We start from the raw sequence: 20,289 nt of genomic DNA on the forward strand, positions 1-20,289 counted from the left end.
GGAGGCAACCTCAATGTGGGGTACATTCCAAATTATGATGTGTTGGAATGTATATGTAATATCTGCAATATACTACCACCATCTTTTACGTCCTAGTGATTTATTTCTGGTGGATGTAGCACACATTGTAGCCAAACTGTAACTGAAAATATTAGTTATAATATTTAATATTTTTTTAATGTCCCATCAATAAGATATAAAAATATACAAAAATATATAAAACATTTATATAAACCACAAATCATTTTCCTATATCTTGTAATCAGCTAGTTCTGGCACTGACCATATTGTCATCAGGTCATTAATGGACGGGTGCACAAGGCCAATACTTTTCTACTATAAACTAGCTAACATCAATCATATCTTTTCTGAATATAATACTGATAATTCACTTTAGTATAGACCTAATTAATAAGAGAAGTCCTTATTTTTTCTTTCATAATGATGTTATTTAGAAATTGTGGCTGGCTGAACATAAGTGAAATTTATGTTTTGTTAATACAATCTTTGTTTGAGTGCTAGAGCAAGACATCTAGCATTAAACTACTTTCATGCTCACATAAACATGATATCTTTTTGTCTAGAAGCTATAAAACCAGCAGCCTAAACAGACTAAAATATTTTAGATTATTATGACACAGTGTCTAATTTTGTGTTTTTTTGTGGCAGGCATTATAGAGAAGAACTGTAGTTACGGTAAGTTTCTTTCTTTAATTACTTTAATTGAGCCAAGAGGTGAGTCAACAGGTCACGCCAAAGGCTAGATGACCAAAATATACTAAATTATTTCTCAAACTTGTGAATTAGCTATATAAAATAAACACTTTTCATATACAGTATATGGTACAATTAAAAATTAGGAACCATTAAAATATACACAGAAAATAAATGTTACTGTGTATCTCTTCCTTTAACTTTCTGGACTCTATCTTTTTCTGTGGTGATACATTCTTCAGAACCTGTATGCCCCTCACGGTGCAGGGTAGTGAGGTAGTTCTTAAATATTATTATTATTACTAACATGTATTTATATAGCGCCAACATGTTTCGCAGTACTGTACATCATTAATGTCCTTAGTACTGTATATCTGGAGTACATCTATTTAGACAATAATGTCAGTTAAAACTCAAAAATATTTGTTGTGTGTGGCCCTTTTATGTTTTGAAACAGTTGAACATTTTGGAAGATATAACAGTATGAACAGGGGTGCAATCAGATATTGCTCTGTATTTGTCAATGGTCAAGTGACATCATCACAAATTATTTTACAGTAATATTCATTGTAGCTTGTAGGAATGGACCAGGATCAGCTATAAAGTACAGTAGGTCGTAGTCACTACTTTCCTCCAACACTTTTTATAATTTAAACTCTTAATAAGTGTTGATTCCATAACCTTTGCTTGGAGCAAAGAGTAGAGTTTTGAAAGCATTTAACTGACACAATACTATGCAACCCCAAAACAGTACAAATGGTACTTTATTCAACAATATGCCAATCTAAAATGCTACTGAACCTGGTCAAATTTTGGGAGAGTTGAATCATGCAATTATCAGGCCATTTACCATGGACTGTTGAAGAATATAACATGAATCATTTTTACACCATCAAAAACCTGTCAAGGTCATGAAGAAGTCCGTGGCAGAGGTCCCTTGAGCCATTTGAAGATGTTAGCCTTCATGATCAAGGTTTTATCTGTGTGTGTTGCTCGAAAACATTTCAAGCAATTAGAGTTTTTTTCACCAAAAACTCAATTAATTTGAGTTTCCAATTTGTTAACCCTTAACTTGCAGAGTTGAGTTTTTTCCATTCAAGGTTTTTCTTAAAATAAGAAACAATTTGAGTTGTGAGTTCATTCAAGGTATAAAAAAGCTTACATTATTCTAAAATTCAACCTTTGATAAATAACCCCTTTATAGTATCAGTTCAATAATGAAATGGGAATATTTTCACAATCCACATTCACGATGAAGACATCCTACATACGGTGCTGCTATGTCTATTTTAACAAAGCTTGCTCATTTGTTGTAAAACTTCGGTTTCCCATGTGTAAAAGTATATTCATCATTAAGGGTGTTGTTTATCAAAGCACGAATTTTAGAGCTATGTGACTGATTTTAAACCTTGAATGAACTCGAATAGATTCACAACTCAAATGGTTTCTAATTTAAGAAAAAACTCGAATTTAGTTTTCGTTAGTTTAAAACTCAAATTGCTTGAATTGATAGAGCTTTGAGTGAAACCCATGGGAAAAAACTTGAACATCATGAAGGCTATTAACACCTTCAAATGGTTCAAGGGACTTCTGCCATTAACTCCTACATGACCTTGACAGATTTTAGATGATGTATTTTCTGATTCGAGCTATTTCCAAGGTCGGGGTATAATAAATCTAGAAAAAATAGGTTTTTTAAACCCAAAAATCATCTTAAAAACTCAAATTTTTTGTGGAAAAAGCAACTCAGCCTTTGATAAATAACCCCTTTAATATTTGATAGACTACATAGCTAATTAAAATGTTCACTTGCTGTGGGTTTACCAAAACAGAAAGAACCATTCATTATGTACTCAATGCAACACAATGCAATTACAATTCATTCTCATTTCATTGCTTTCTTTAATGGTACAGATGACAATGATCTACCGTATGTCAGGTTCATATTCAGCAATCCCCAGCTGGTGCTGCTTCCTGCTTTTAACCCCAGAATCAAAGACTACTATGTGGAAGTACCATTCGATTTGTTAATGGTGGAAATAGGAGCAGAGGCTGTTCACTGTGACAGTGAAGTGCACCTGGAGGAGAAGGAAGGACAAAGGTACACTATGATCATGAATTATCTAATAACATAAAACTTTAATAATCGATTTTGTTTAAAGTATGGTGTGAGTGGAACTATAGCTGGCCATAGACGCAAAGATACAATCGTACGAATCATCATACGTTTGGACTTTCCCATCTCCCAACCTGCGACTAACCATTCCGATCAGTACAAAAGTACAAAATAACAGATCAGCCAATGTTCTGCCCCTGACAGCAATCGTACGAAAGTTATGTCCGACCAAAGCTAGTGACTGTCTCCCTCTGAAAATTGTACGATCGGCAAAACATGCAGAGATATTATCGGCAGCCGACAGAAATCTTTTTTAACCTGTCCGATTGACCAAACGACCGATCTCCGCCGGACAACAAAATGTCAGGACTCTCCACACACGGTCCGAAAATCGTATGAATCCTCGATTCAAATGATCAGCTCTTTGCATCTATGACCAGCTTAAGTTATCTGAACCATAGACCAGCCATCAGGACCAAACAGTCCATTAGAAAATCAGACAGATTAGTCAAGGGGCCAGTAGGTTGCATATGCATAACATTTTTACATGGAAGTAGATTGCAAAATTATACGTGTGCAGTCTCTATGGTTGGAGAATGCAGTCAAGAGATGCCTAGCTGCTGTGTTTGTAGACAGCTAGGCTATTGTCTAGGCTTGTATCTCTGTTTACCTTTTCAAGGTAAATACATAATATATTTTTACTTTTTTTTAAAAAAAAATATATATTTCTTGTCAATTATGTTCATTGAGCAAAGTATTACAGCATATTGGCAAGTTTAGCAGCAAATCAAGAAAGTAGAATCTGGAGAGTGGTTAACAAGTCAAGAATTAGTGGAGGCTAATATTCGCTCAGGTTCCAGCATAGGAAACCATCCCAGTTTTCACTATATGAATATGGCATATACACTGCACAGACTGCTCGCATCCAAAAATAATAAGGCACAAGTGTGTGTATATGTGAATGCCTCATTGATGCTTGTAGTTCTGTGTTAAAGAATTAAAAGCCATAAAAAGTACATGCCCAGTCAAGTACACATTTCATTAGATGGAAACCTATAATCCTAGCTAGTGATGCAAGCAAGGCACCGGCACCCGAATATATATTTTGAAATAACCTAATGTGTAACAATTATATGACAAATATGACTAATGCGTTGGTTATAAAACAACTAGATGACTTTAAAGTGAAACATTTGTTCCATAACAATAATAATAATAATAATAAATCCTCACTAGTTACAATTTTTAGGGCAGGAAAGAATTTTTAAAACTGGCAACCGTCTTGCATGGGGTTTCACTTCTTCCCCAAGATCAACATGGACATGGTTTAGCAAAGGTTGAACTTGGCTTAGGACTGTTTCAAGCTCACTGTGTCACCTTGGCAGCACATCATTTAATATATGTTTATTTCATTCTGTGACCAACTTAAGTAAGCTACATTCCAGCATTGCTTAATTTAGCAGTTCCAAACATTTTAAAAACAGTATCTGAAATGTTTCTGTTTTCCAACCAGCTATCAGTAAAATAAGCATTGTACCTTTAAAACACTTCTCACTCTTCATTGCCTCCAGCTTGAGACATGGATAATTCATTGGATTTATTTTATGATTCATGCCTCCCTGAAGTATTTTCAAATGGTGCAATTATCCCAGGACAATAATGTAGGGCATAGGCTGAAAAGTCACTATGCTGGATTCTGGGTGGTCTGAGCTCTTGGAATTTAAAGAGGGGAAAGTAAAGTATAATTTCTAATTATGTTTGCAAGTTACATGATATATCTTTCTGACATTGAAGAGATTGCAGTTTTCTTAATCAAATAATTTATGATATCCATTTATACATTTATATTTGACAGTTTAGTCACATTTTTCTGCTCACAACTGTAGGGTGGTTTAAAGCAGATTAGCTAGTATGTCAGTCTATACGTCATGCATATTGAAACTAGTGACAGTGAGTTCTTAAAATGAATTTTAAAGCTCACAGTTTGTAATGGCAATACAAAGTTAAGCCTGCAGTGGATGCTATAAAATACAAAGTACTTTAGGGGTCATTTATGCCTGCAAAGTACATAAATTACGGAAATTAAAAGGTTTTCAGTGCAATTGGATCTCAGTTGCAATGAACTGTGTGAACAATTGTGCTAATCTTAAAGGAGAACTAAACTCTACAAATTAATAGGGGTAAGAAGGCCATATTTTATAAACTGAACTTATTGCACCAGTCTAAAGTTTCAGCTTCTCAATAGCAGCAATGATCTAGGACTTCAAACCTATCACAGGGGGTCACCATCTTGGAAAGAGTCTGCGACACGAATGCTCATTGGGCTCTGAGCAGCTGTTGAGAAGCTAAGCTTAGGGGCCGTCACAAAATATCTAGCAGAAAATGATGTTAGTCTGTAATAAAATATGATGCTGATTATTAAATTCTAATGTTAGTTGCACTTCTTTTTGTGCTGCCATGTAGTAATTATCTGTATTTAATTACTAATCAACCTTATATCGTGACAGTTATATTCTATATGTACAGTATATTTTGGGTCTGTCTCTAAGATCAGTAACTGACAGCAACACAGAGCATGTGCAGTGAAACAGAAAAGAAGATAGTTTTTATTAAAAAGTTGGAATTACATGTTGCCAGTGACAAGGGGCCCTGATAAGCATTCATTCAGCTACTTTTTATAATATTTAAACTCTACAAAAAGCCAGCACCATGTTTACTATGTGTAATAATAGTATAGCCCACAATATATGTTTTCATGGGACTGGAAAGAATTGTAGTTGTCAATATAAGGCAATTTTTATTTTTATTTTACAGAACAGTGGCTTTTCCTCTGGGCCTGGGCCTTAATCAGATAACCATAAATGTAACTGATAAATCAGAACCAAGCCCAATAGTATTAAGAAGCTATCGAATTACTGTACATCGGGAACAGAGACCGAGTTTGCCGTTGTTTGACCATTACATCATGTGTGGCTTTGTACAGGTAAACTAAGCCTAGAGGTTGCATTAGAGCCATGTGTTGGATTAAATGTTAACATTATGCTTTAACTTTCACTTAGCTGAAAACAGAGGCCAAAACAGCTGCAATAACAACAGAATGCTTGCTATTTGTTTAATTTGTCTGAATGCTATTTTACTTAGTTTATTATTCTAAGACTATGCTAGTCTAGTCAATGCTTGTTTTGGACAACTCCCGTTCTTGTCTAAACAACATCATGCCAGGGGTTACCCTATTCTGTTGTCACTGAGAAAGGGTGTCATTGATTACAATTAAAGGTGAATGCCCATTAAACCAAGCCCACTGCAAAATAAAGTTGAAAAACATCTTTTAGCTAATCATTCCCAAAACAACATTAATAAATATTTGCCTTGTACCTCTTTGGTTCAGCCTGGCACCTTCCCAGATAAAGGATTATGCAACAAATCACATAGAGGGCATGGAGGATCTTATTATTAGATTGTAGATATAAAATGCAGTCTCATCTAGAAGGGGATATAAATCCAAAAATACAATGTTGCTTAATATAATAAAAAATCTGTATATTGTATATACATAACACATTTTCACTCGTCACAAGTTCTTTTTCAATGCATCTGCCTTTAAAAACTGTCTTTCCCTTTTTGCTGTACTGGTGGTTGTAACTTTTGAAGCAAAGTAGTAAAAAGCAAGCTAACACACCTGTAAGGAATCAAGAAAGGAATTGTGGGCATTGGAGTCTAGTTGAAGGAGAGCTGCTCCATCTGTAGCTAATCTGAGGTAGTTTGCTGTGGGAAGTCTAGTCAGCACAATCTCAAATGTATAATTTTCAAATAATGACAGCGACGATTGAAGTTGTAACTTAAAAGTCCAACACAGCCAAAATATTAGTACACTAGAATTTAGGGTCATCAAATCCACTGCATAGAGAAAAGACTTAAGAATAGTATACATCTCCCTAGCCAAGAGTGAAAATAGGACACATCCTGCAAATATGTTAAGTATTATTTTCTCCAAAAAAGGCAGATGTCTAGAAATTGGTAGAGTTTCAAGTTGTCTATTTTCCGCTATTGTGTCTAATGGTATTGCTTAGTACTCAAATACTGAGTTTAAAGTGTTAGAGAGAAGTAATGAAAGTGCAAGCTAGAGTAGTTAGTGTTACTGGAGAGGTAGACTATACAGCCAATATGTGTAAAGTTTTCCAAATTGTAGGGTCCAAAGCAAACCTTTTGGATGGGACAACTTGACGACCCATTGGTTAAGATTAAAGATAGATAATTGTTTTTTTGCTGTTTTGGGTATTTCTAAAGGATGATACAAAAGTCATTATTTATGTATTTGTAGCTTTATTATAGGGGGCCTGACAAAAAATTAGACTGGATGTGAACTTAAACTAATGTAACTCTAGCATTTCTGAAATGGCTCAAAATGTGTTTATGATTCAATATTCAATAAACTATATTTTAAAGAGCTAAATAAATGTACTTTACATCTATATTTCAGGGTTCTCTAGTATCCTAACAAAGTCATGCTAAATAGTTTAGATGGGAAGTTCATCTTAGAAAAATGTGTTATTGGTTTCTAAAATTAAAGATTTAACTGTAAACTAGAATAAAACAAGAAGAGAGAAATTACAGCATATTTGATGTTAGAAAGACTTCTTATATAAAATGACATCACAATATATCAGCAACCTCTGTAATTTTGTTCTTTTTTAATCTGACACCTGTTGCACCACCAAAAGGGTAAAAATAAATGGGAGGGTTCCCTTTTGACACTTAAACAGGCTCGACTGGTATGATATTTATGGAGCAAAAGGTCAGTGACAGCAGTGGGGCCTTTCTCATAGTAGGCTTTAGTTAAATTTCTAATCCAAAGACTTTTTCAGACTTTCTTTTATGTTTAATCCCATTAGGATATTCAAGTTTCACTGCAAGCTGATACTGTGTTGAAGGTTACAATACAAAGACAGATCTAGGGATGTTGATTTCAACCATCTAACAATTCTCATGCATTTGAGTAATCCTGGATTAAGTTCAAGGCTATTCATATAAGAAATGTGTGGCTCCTAGTAATGCCGGCATGCAGGATTGATTGCTCTCGCTAATTTTACAAAATCAAACACGTTTGCCAAGCATCTACCATCATCCATATCAGATATGGGAAATACATTGTGTTTTATTAGCATTAATAGTGACGTTTAAGTCAGTCATACCGAATAATGTCCTTTGTAATGCAGCGTGTTTCAAGGTCGAAAATGTTATAGGAAAAAAGTATTAGTAGGTGGAATAATAATTAATTAAAACTGATGATAGATGTTCTATTGCATTCTTGCTTTGTGTGTTGACAGTACAACAATTTCAGCTTAACATATGTTATTTGATATCTATACATTCATGCAATTTTAAGGCGTTGCCACATTTCACTGTTACTGCAGGATAAAAGTAATAAGTTAACAAATACCTGCATTTAGGAACATAACAGTCGCCATTAGGGCTAGAAAAGTCTACCATGTACTGTGGATCATGTCAGATTTCTAAAATGCCACTTAATGAAACTGTCTTAATGAAATATGTCTGTCTTGTTGTTATTCAGTTTCTCCGTTCCATTTGAATACTCCAGTGTCCCCTCTTTCAAATTTTCTTTTTTCAAGGTCCTGCTTCAACCACTACAGATTTATCTATCCTTTTTTTGTTTTACATTTCTTTCTAGTTTAGTTTCCTAGCTCAGTGAAAAATACTCATATGATTGCAGCAAAAAAGATGGTGACTTTTGGTGCAGAGTTGAAGAAATCTCTCTCGTTGTCCTTTCACACATTTGCTTCATTTGACTCGTGTAATGCGACTCATTTGCAACTGCGAACATGACATATGTTAATGTCAAAAGGTTGAACGGTGGCTAAATCCAATTTCCGTTTTTTTCTTTATTTTATATAGTTTTAAGTTTCCCAGCTGCACTCTGCCCTTTAAATTAACTTTCTCGTGAACTGATTCTCATTTATCCACATCATATTCTGCATTTTAAACCCATTGCACTGGGCATTTTAAGGCAATCACATATGCAATATCTTACTTTGTACAATAAATCTTGCCTAAAGTGTCAGTACCTCCAGGTCAAAGTAGGTCAGTGTCAAACCAAAATAAATTTATATGTAAAATACAGAAAAACACAAGAATTGTTCCATACCAATGACTGCATTGTAAGTGAAAGGGCCTATAAATAATACAGAGTCTCAGTTATGCATGTGTTCTTTGTTACAAATAAGCTACGCACATATAAAATACAAAATTCTGATATTATAAAAATATACTTCTACAGAGCAACATTTATTATAAAACAATTCACGTAATGATAGCTGAAAACTCTGTGCAATAACGTAGGCCCATCAACCCAAACTATTGGATATTGTAGGCAATGTTTTGCATTATGAATCTGCCTTATAATAGTAATCCCTGAAGCTTTACCTTATGCAAGTGTTGCTTAAAAATAATATACTGTGGTTTTATTTGATGCCTAATACAGAAGCAGATTTTATTTTTGCATTTTACTAAGCCTGGTGCAAAATAATTGTCCTTTTCCCCACTGTAGTAAATGATGCAAATTGAAGAGCCATAAAGCACCATTAAAACCTAAATCAGTATTTCTGATATGCAGTGACTTAATGTCAGATGAAATATGTGGGTGTCAATTTATTTACTGCATTAACACTGGTAATAACATATTGCCCATGAATGCTACAAATTGTTTAGCTACAACATTGTCACAGCGCTCGTTCGCACTCTATTGCCTGGCAACTTTTCGCTCTATCGAAAGGTTGTTAATCCGCAAATCCAGTAAAGTGGATTTTACTGAACGTTACCCTTTTGCCAGATTTCACTTTGCCACCCCAGACCAAGCGAAGAGCTTAGCTAGATCTTCCTCAATCAATGCCGAAAATGCATTAAAGTACAAAAAACGCTGGTGACTTTTCCTTTTTTAAAGCTTGATTGCCTGCAAACTTATTTTTGGGGTAACTGATTTTCTCCAGACATTTCATAACATATGGAACATTCATTTTACAGTGGGCTCATGTGTAGGGCATTATATTAACTCTCTTGTCTTTAATAAGGTTCCCTGGACATTTTTAACAAAAAGTGGTAACTTCAAGCATTTGCACCAACTTCGCATATTAGTGAATTGGCATAGTCATAGCGCATTTGCGCCTGGTGAATTGGTGCGAGATATGTAAATCTGACGCTGGTGAAAATTCTCCCATTAGTGAATTTACCCCAGAGACACACAGAGAGTGATGTTTGTTAACTAAACACATAGAAATCAATGTGATGTACATATTCCAGCTGCAGCCTCATAAGTGGTCTGTAAACCCACAGTATTTTCTTGCATTCTCCTGCTGCTGCTGAAAAGCTATTTTTGTGTTTTAGAATTGTTTATGGAAGAAAACTGCTGTTCTTCTGTACTTCTCGCACTTAACACAAAATAGAAATATATCTGTTTATGTCACCTAATGTTATCCCTCTTTAGGCATATTACTGTATTTTGTTGCCATTTTGTCCGTTTAAAAAATGTAATTGTTTTGAAACATATAACAGATTCCATAACTTACACAGATGAAACATATGCTTGGGGAGTATAAAGGATGGTATTTATAAAGCAATCAACATTGTCTGTATATTGTTCTGTTTCACAGAAAAACATATTACTTTGCCTTCACATAGCACATTGCTGTCTCGGTTCTAGAAAATAGAAACTCAAAATTACTTTTATAGATCATAATGGAGCATAGGAGAATGTTATTACACATTCAAACTGACTGGGCCATATAGCCTTACAACAAAAATACATACTTTGCAGATGTAAGAAATAGCTAAAAAAAATATTCCTTTTTGTGGCTTGCCAGTAAGATTAATTTCCCTCAAAACATTTTTATAGTACCACATAATTCAAATGTCATCAGAACTTCAATCTACTGTTTTGCATCTACTTAATTTCATTGTTTTGCAATTGGTAGTCTAAAAACAATACTATTTTGGAACATTGCAAACTCTGCTGACACCTTTAAACCCACACATTCAGCAGCAATAAAATATGGGAATTTGATGGGTTTCTAAACTTGCATAATAGAGGATCTGCTGTATTACAGTGGCGTAACTGCAATACAGCAGACCCTCTCCCCAGTCCAATTTCCTACCTTAAACTTTGCCACTCTCAAGCAGGCACACATAGGCTGTGGAGGGGCTAGGGGTTGCAATCAGCAGTGCACCCCCAAAAAATGTTTTATTGCAGGGGGGCTCTGCACGTTCATGTTACCCCACCATGTAAAACATTTTTTGCATACAATTCATAGCATGGTTTACCTGGTGAGACATGGATTTGTGAGCATTAGAATTGTTTTTTGATACCAAGCGCATTTTAGCAAATCATAGGAGCTGTCTAGTTACTGCAAACATTGAGTTTATTCCAGTTGATTTTCATTTCTGGTGTCCCAGTTGATGCACTTTTGGTGTTCACATTGTAGTTAAGAAGGTAACCAAACTGCATTCAAATAGAAGTTAGATATTTACTAAAGGGCGAAGTGGCTAACGCAAGCAAAATATTGCCAGAAATGCCATCAACAGGGACATCGCCAATTTACTAACAAGTGTAGGCAAAAATTCGCTATTGAACGGTTCTGTTGCTAGCGTTCATTCGCACTCTATCGCCAGGCAACTTTTTGCGAATGGTCATTACTCTGCAAATTCACTAAAGTGAAGAGTTGACTTCACCACCTCAGACCAGGCGAACTGCTAAAATTAATCTAGATCTTCCTCAATCTTATGTCACTTACATCATTTCAACTGCCGGAAATGCATTAATGTTGTAAAACGCTGGCAACATTTTCTTTTTTTTAAGTGGGATTGCCTGCAAAAGTCCTAACTATTAAACTTTTTTGGGTTACCATTTTTCCCCAGAGATTTGAGGGGCATGGAACATTCATTTTAGGGTGGGCTCATGTGTAGGGCATTATATGATCTCTTTTGTCTTTATTAAGGTTCCCTGGACATTTGTAATAAAAAATGGCCACTTCAAGCATTTGCACCAACATCTCTAATAAAGACGTCCATATGACTTTAATGTATTTGCCTATTCAAATTAACCTAAGCATAAGAGGACTAACAAAGTTTTGCTAGGCAGACGCGATCGATAGCATAATTTTGCTTTGAAACACTTGCACTGCCAAAGTAACTCTAGCAAAAAGTCACCAGCAATCGGCACCCAGGATGAAACTTCGCATTTTAGTGAATTAGCGTAGTGGTTTTCACCTGACAAAGTGGTACAAAGTGTGCGAATCAGTCGCCAGTTACAATTTGCCCTTTAATCAATTTGCGACTTTGGCTTTGTTGAGTTTTGCCTCTGAATTGGGGATTTCTCATGCCATGTGACAAAGAGTACAGCAGCTGCTTCTGCAAGTCACAGGATGGGGCTCAACATGAAATACAAAGAAGGCTAAACTTTTGTTCCTTTTCCAATCAAAGCTAGAATGTGTGTGTTTTGAAAAATTAGTATTCATATTGTAGCTGTCTGACCATCACGCTCAAAAATATAATCTAGATGATTATCTATATACTAAGTAAAGCGTGTGATTTATAGCAGCGCATTTGATGTCTGCTTGATTAAATTGGCTAATAAGAGTGATGGAGGATTAACCTGGAGGTCATGAAATTAGAAGGAATTAAACATGACTGGAAAGCTTGCAAAAGTTTTCTTAGGATTTGGTTCATAGCATCTGTAGATTATTTGAAAGTAACAATTTGGATTGAACAGTAACCTCAGGAATGTCCTCTAGGATGGCTGTATGTACATATATTACGCACTTTATTGGCTGAGCACCAGTATATTAGCATTTCAAGTATATCAGTCTGGGACTCTTGGTCTAGAATTTCTCAAGGTTTTATATTATATATGCATGAACAAAACTGAAGAACCAATACAGTAAAATGTTCACATCAGTATATTATACAGGGATGTTTTCATCTAGTTGTATGTAGGTCAAGATCATTTACCACAGTACTGACTTAAAAGTGAGAGAAAGCTGAGTCATGACAAGATTAAATACCAAATAGTATTTGCATTTAACATTTCGGGCATTAGAGATATTTTACACAAAATATTCTGATTTTTGATATTGTGGGATACTAGAAATGACCTAAATATTAAATTATAAATACTAAACAAATACAGTACTTGCATGTAGTTACACGTTGGCTTACATGTTCTCAACTAACCTTAGCTTCTGGCTGAGCCATGAGGTTCAAGGTAAATATAAGGAGGCCACACCTTTGAAAAAAATACAAGAAGGGCATTCACAATAATTTAATCTTAAAAAGGAAGGAATAAAAGAATTATTATTTTGTATTTATATGACAAGGTGCAAAAAGCAAAGCTCTTCTACTCAGGCCACCGAGTGTCATCATGTCCCACCAAAACACTTTTTTGCAATTCTGTTTGCACCACACTTATTCAGCTTTATAAATACAACCATGCACAGGGCAAATATATTCACTTTGCCAACCAATCTGCCTTGTGCAAAGTTCATAAATGACCCGACTGTGTGTTGTTTAACAAAACTCACAATTCAGATTCTGGACACTGAGATTTGAGCTGTTGACTAAATTCGTAGTCTAAAATAAGTAGTCTTCAACCGGCCATTCTGATCCTCGAAGGATTTAGTGCTATTCGTTCATTCGAATGAAAAATCGTTCGATCGAACGATTAAGTCCTTCGATCGAACGATTAAATCCTTCGAATCGTTTGATTCAAAGGATTTTAATCCGTCGATCGAACGATTTTTCTTCGACAAAAAAAAATTAGAAAGCCTATGGGGATCTTCCCCATAGGCTAACATTGTACTTCGGTAGGTTTTAGGTGGCGAACTAGGGGGTTGAAGTTTTTTTTAAAGAGACAGTACTTCAACTAGCGAAAGGTCGAACAGTCGAACGATTTTTAGTTAGAATCGTTCGATTCGAAGTCGTAGTCGAAGGTCGAAGTATCCAATTCGATGGTCGAAGTAGCCAAAAAAAACATTCGAAATTCGAAGTTTTTTTTATTCTATTCCTTCACTCGAGCTAAGTAAATGGGCCCTCTAGACTATTTTACATTGTTGTTTAGTGGATACTTTGCCAGATTTCATTATTTTCTTGCTGGTTTGATGATTATAATACCTAGATAACACATTATGATATAAGGAAGCAAAATGTTGGTAACATTTTATGGTGAATACCATTGTGTAACCACAGTGGCTCCCTTGCAGGGCTGAAATACTAGTTTTGCTTCCAGTCAAGGTAATTTTTTGTAAGGAGCTTATATTTTCCTCCCATGTTATGTATAGTATTGCAACATTTGCAACATATTTGCCACTATATAAATAAAGGATAATAATAATATTCTGACCTTGTTTAAACATAAAAAATAGCCATTTACACTAGTCTTTCTCAAATTGTGGGGCAGCCATGCTGGATTATTTTACCAAAATAAAAAGGTCTTATCTTGAGACTGGATACTTAAATGATAAACCACAAAGATTTCCTTTTTATTTTTTGGATAACACAGGGAATGCCAGACATTACACAGTTTTATGTAGAGGTAAAGTGCAATGTACAAGAAAATGATGTTTATGTTGGATGAGGCCTGTTGGTGACTATGAAGTATGATATGAGTATGATATGAGGTACAGTGTGTAAGCATTTTTCCTCTGTTAAAAGGTTTGAAACACATTTTACTATATTGGAGGACTATCCTATAGATGTGCATTGTTACACATTTCCCACAGTCGTTTATTTCCACTGGAATTTGCATGGTCTTTCATCTCAGTTAACTAATACAATTTAAAACATACTTGGAAGTCTGTGGGGCAGAGGATACAATAGTTTAGCAGTAGAAACATGCTTTTACTTTAGAGACATTGTGCTTTTTAATTTGCTAAACACAAAGTATGAATCTCACAGTCACCATGGTGATGAATAAGTTGGTAACCAATTTTTCAGTTGTGAAAACAGTTACATGTAAGTAGAGGCACGCTTAACAAAGTAGCACCACTTGGCACTTTATAAAGGTGCTGTTGTTAGAATGCAGTGACATTGTAGTAAATGTCTTAATACAGAAAGAGTGTAGCTAATGCACCAAAACACTGAAGGCCACTAAGGCATGCACATACTGTACATAGTTTACTCCCACCTTTTATACCATTAGATCATATTAGTGGGACATTAGGTAAGGGAGGTTCAAGGATGGGTGGGTCTAGGGGCCTCACTAGGCAGGTGCAAGTGCAGTAGGTTACTAAGAGCCATAAATAGTGCCCTGTTTAGAAAGATACTGTATATGTTTCAACTCTTTATATGTGCTCGTGTTTAATATATATAAATATAAAGGTGTATGTATATGTATATTTCTACTTCTATAGTATAAAAATATATATACACAGGACCGGTTAACACTGAAACCTGTTATCCAGAAAGCTCGGAATTACAGAAAGGCAGTCTCCCATAAACTCCATTTTAACCAAATAATCCAAATTTTTAAAAATGATGTTCTTTTTCTCTGTAGAATTAAAACAGTTCCTTGTATTTGATCCCAACTAAGATATAATTAATCCTTATTAGAAGCAAAACCAGCCTATTGGGTTTATTTAATATTTACATGATTTTCTGCTTTAGGTATAAAGATCCAAATTATGGGAAGATCCATTATCTGGAAATCCCCAGGTCCCCAGCATTCTGTATAACAGGTTCCATACCTATACATATAGGGATATATATATATATTGTTATATATTGTTATATAATATATCAGTACTCACCAAAATACAAACAACCTCCAAGGTGCCTTAGAAATATTCAAGGCACTCATGGGCATAGTTACAAATAGATTTATTTAGTCTTATATATATGTAAAGCATAGTCTTCTATATAGTCTGCTGGAGTAAAACAATGCAGAGACTTTAAATGAGATCATCATCTTTGTGGTTTCTGGGAAGCTTATTCTAGTCTGCAAAAGATATTGTTTCAGCTCTTCATCATGAGAAAGAAAACCACTACAGAAAAAAGCAATATCTGTATAAAGAATGAGTGTACCAAAATATAAACTGTAAAATGTATTTGTCTAATTCAGTGTGTAGCCCTCTTATAATGGGGCAACATTGCTACCGTTCGCCTCCCTGAGTGCAACTTTGCATTTTAGTGAATTTGCGAAGCGCTGGCATAACTACGACTTGCGAAGTGCGGTGAAGCTATCGCTGGCCCAACTTCGGATCTTAGTGAATTTGCCCCAATGTCTTTTAATGTCTAGGATTCACAACTTTTCGAATCTCACATTTTATCATGACTATGGGGCAAATTCACTAAGATCCGAAGTTGCGCAGCGACAGCTTTGCCGCACTTCGCTAAAATGAAGGTCCACTTTGCTAGTGAATTACGCCACACCCGTTAGTAAATCGGCTAAGTAACAAAATGACGTCACGCTGGCGAATTTACTCTAGCGTTAGCCGCTTCGCTCTTTAGTAAATTTGCCCCTATGAATGCAGAGCAAGGAACTGCCTCAGTGAAACTCCCAGGAGACAGCTCTTGCTGTAAAGGGACAGGGTGAGATGCTTGTGCCTGCTTTTGACACTGTAGAACTGATGACTCTTACGCAAGGACCCATTAAGAATCAGCAAGATCTGACTGAGCCCAGTGGTCAAAATAAAGTGTCTGAATGACAGGATCAACTGACAGTTATCACTTCCACTATCTCTAATTCTCCCTCTTCACATCTGGCAGAATAAAGATCTGCTTAAAAATGCTGTAATCTGGTTACATACTCCATCATGCCAAAAGTGAAGCATAGTGGTTCAATCTTCATTGTACTTTATATTCTCCTCGTGTATGTGTAGGTCTCCTCACTCTAATGTATTTTGACTCATCAATAGAAAGTGCCCCATATGATGTTAGTGTTAACACGGGTGCTGGGAGATGCATCTCACCTAAACGTTTATTTTAACTTTTGTAAAAGCATCCACAGTCGGGCAGGTCACATTCTTCAGACAGAAAAAGCATTAATGTCCACATTTTATAGTTGGAAAATTGTCATCCAAACTGTTTAGGCTGACAGCACATAGAGCGTTGTGCCCTCAGTCTTACATTATACTTTTCCAAGTTAGTTCCAAATATTTACTCACTTTGCCCTTCTTTTTGTATCTTCACCCACTTAGACCCTCAGCCTCCTGTACCTTCCCATAGGGCTCCCACACCCCTTAACCCAATGGTACAGCTTTTCCAGGTACTTTCAATTGGGACCTTCTGATAGGGTTGACACTAGGCTGATAATTCATCAGGCTAGCTGATAAATCTACTTTATCTATTAAGGAACTGACATGTTTGAACTACGTTTGTAACAGGGTTAATAAGGCAATTGTAAGGTGTAATGCACAATTTACATTGCTTAATGGTAGCAGGGAGCTTCATTGCTACAAATAGGATGTGAAGTACTAGTAGAGGCCTCTAGTAGAGGTGCAGGGAAATCCCCCCGTGAAAAGAAGCAGAAAATCGGAATAAAGTAAAAAAGGAGGGAAAGTTCTGGTATGGATTGGATGGTCAGGTGAAGACCCACCACAAAAAGCATAAAGAAGAGAATATCCAGCTCATCTTTTGAAGTCATTTTATTCCTCTTCACCTCCCTACATCTCTTCACGCATGTCTTCATTTATGACTCCTCTTTTCCTGACAGAGCCACCTCCTGGCCATGTCACCATGTCATCTTTATTTCTGCTGTCTTCTGGAATCCTGTACTTAAATTCCTCTGTAGAGAATGGTTCTTCAATTCCTTCAAAATAAAACTTAAAGACAACACCTTGGAGCACTAGAACATGTTATTCAGTCTTAGCAATTATGAGTAGAGTAGTGCAGGGCAGGGTGTAAAAAAAATCATAGTTGGGAACCAGGTCTTAGTTCCAAAAGGCACAGAATTTTGCACTCTTGATAAAGCTGACAGAAGGTCATTTAGAACTTTGATTGTTAGGTCCACCGGGGAACTAATTTGAATAAAGTATAATCTCTGTAAGAGATTATGTTGGTACCATATAAATAACTCCAGTGCTTACATGCCAGAAGGTGTTATTATTATGTGGAAGCACAAAGAGGGTAACGTATTGTAATATGAGCAGTTTTTGATGTTATGGTTATTGAAATCTGCAGAAGGATTCTCAAAATTAATTTTCTGTAGTTATTTAAATCATATTTCTCATATTTATCACTTTTATCATTGTGATAATCGAATAACTCTCTATTTCTCATATGCATAAGCTGCTTGAGTTTGCACAAAACATTTGATAATGGCTTTACTACAATGCAAGACATTCTGTATGTCCGTTGCATATATGCCTGGTTTTGGCACATTGGTGTATTTTTACTGCTTGCATAAAGTTTATACATTAGGAAATATGGGATCTATTAAGCAGAGAAGCTTGGAATTTATGAGTGCATATGTAAGCATTGGTGGGGGTAAGGTCAGCTATTTATTGAAAAGATCACTTGGCCTTTAAAGCCATTTTCATAAAACTGCATAATAAAAGACACAGCACTAATCTGAACAGCATAAATGTTAAATCTTCATATTTTAAAGGGGAAGTTCACCCATGCATAATGAAAGTAAATGTAATTCTAAGCAGCTTTTCAGTATATACAGTGGTGTGAAAAACTATTTGCCCCCTTCCTGATTTCTTATTCTTTTGCATGTTTGTCACACTTAAATGTTTCTGCTCATCAAAAACCGTTAACTATTAGTCAAAGATAACATAATTGAACACAAAATGCAGTTTTTAAATGAAGGTTTACGTTATTAAGGGAGAAAAAAAACTCCAAATCTACATGGGCCTGTGTGAAAAAGTGATTGCCCCCCTTGTTAAAAAATAACTTAACTGTGGTTTATCACACCTGAGTTCAATTTCAAAGGTTATAAAGCCATTTCTAAAGCTTTGGGACTCCAGCGAACCACAGTGAGAGCCATTATCCACAAATGGCAAAAACATGGAACAGTGGTGAACCTTCCCAGGAGTGGCCGGCCGACCAAAATTACCCCAAGAGCGCAGAGACAACTCATCCGAGAGGCCACAAAAGACCCCAGGACAACATCTAAAGAACTGCAGGCCTCACTTGCCTCAATTAAGGTCAGTGTTCACGACTTCACCATAAGAAAGAGACTGGGCAAAAACGGCCTGCATGGCAGATTTCCAAGGCGCAAACCACTTTTAAGCAAAAAGAACATTAAGGCTCGTCTCAATTTTGCTAAAAAACATCTCAATGATTGCCAAGACTTTTGGGAAAATACCTTGAGGACCGACGAGACAAAAGTTGAACTTTTTGGAAGGTGCGCGTCCCGTTACATCTGGCGTAAAAGTAACACAGCATTTCAGAAAAAGAACATCATACCAACAGTAAAATATGGTGGTGGTAGTGTGATGGTCTGGGGTTGTTTTGCTGCTTCAGGACCTGGAAGACTTGCTGTGATAGATGGAACCATGAATTCTACTGTCTACCAAAAAATCCTGAAGGAGAATGTCCGGCCATCTGTTCGTCAATTCAAGCTGAAGCGATCTTGGGTGCTGCAGCAGGACAATGACCCAAAACACACCAGCAAATCCACCTCTGAATGGCTGAAGAAAAACAAAATGAAGACTTTGGAGTGGCCTAGTCAAAGTCCTGACCTGAATCCTATTGAGATGTTGTGGCATGACCTTAAAAAGGCGGTTCATGCTAGAAAACCCTCAAATAAAGCTGAATTACAACAATTCTGCGAAGATGAGTGGGCCAAAATTCCTCCAGAGCGCTGTAAAAGACTCGTTGCAAGTTATCGCAAACGCTTGATTGCAGTTATTGCTGCTAAGGGTGGTCCAACCAGTTATTAGGTTCAGGGGGCAATTACTTTTTCACACAGGTTTGGATTTCTTTTCTCCCTAAATAATAAAAACCCTCATTTAAAAACTGCATTTTGTGTTTACTTGTGTTATCTTTGACTAATAGTTAAATGTGTTTGATGATCAGAAACATTTTGTTTGACAAACCTGCAAAAGAATAAGAAATCAGGAAGGGGGCAAATAGAATACTGGCGTACTTTCGTCAGCGAAGATTCGTTTAGCATGAAAATTTCATAGCAAATTTTCTCTAGAGCTACTTTCTTCTTCACAAAACCTTGTTAACCTACTTATGCTTATGTCAATTTAAATTCATTGGGTATATAAAGGTCATATGTACTGTATGTATTTATTAGTGATGTTGGTGAATTTGCTGGAAGTGGCCACTTTTTAGGAAGCAAAATGAAAACTGAGATCCTCTATTGTCCTAGACCATGAGCCCAACCTAAAACAAATGGGGCATGAATGTTAAAAAAGTGTAAATAAAATATTTGTTAGTAATTACAACTTGTAAACATAATCCCGCTTTAAATATGATAAAATGCTAGCATTTTGACTTTTGCT

At 35.9% G+C, this 20,289-nt stretch overlaps 1 protein-coding gene across 1 annotated transcript in view; it reads left to right on the plus strand.

Moving 5' to 3' along the window:
* Positions 1 to 20,289, plus strand: part of LOC108710266 (cadherin-like and PC-esterase domain-containing protein 1) — a 146,933-nt gene that overhangs the window by 68,245 nt on the left and 58,399 nt on the right. The window contains exons 13-15 of the mRNA XM_041586404.1: positions 670 to 696; positions 2,629 to 2,815; positions 5,645 to 5,813. Of these exons, the coding sequence (XP_041442338.1) occupies positions 670 to 696; positions 2,629 to 2,815; positions 5,645 to 5,813 (383 nt within the window). The remainder of the gene's footprint in view (positions 1 to 669; positions 697 to 2,628; positions 2,816 to 5,644; positions 5,814 to 20,289) is intronic.

This window comes from Xenopus laevis, chromosome 3L (genome assembly GCF_017654675.1).
Source record: "Xenopus laevis strain J_2021 chromosome 3L, Xenopus_laevis_v10.1, whole genome shotgun sequence".
In the NCBI taxonomy this organism is placed as follows: Eukaryota; Metazoa; Chordata; class Amphibia; order Anura; family Pipidae; genus Xenopus; species Xenopus laevis.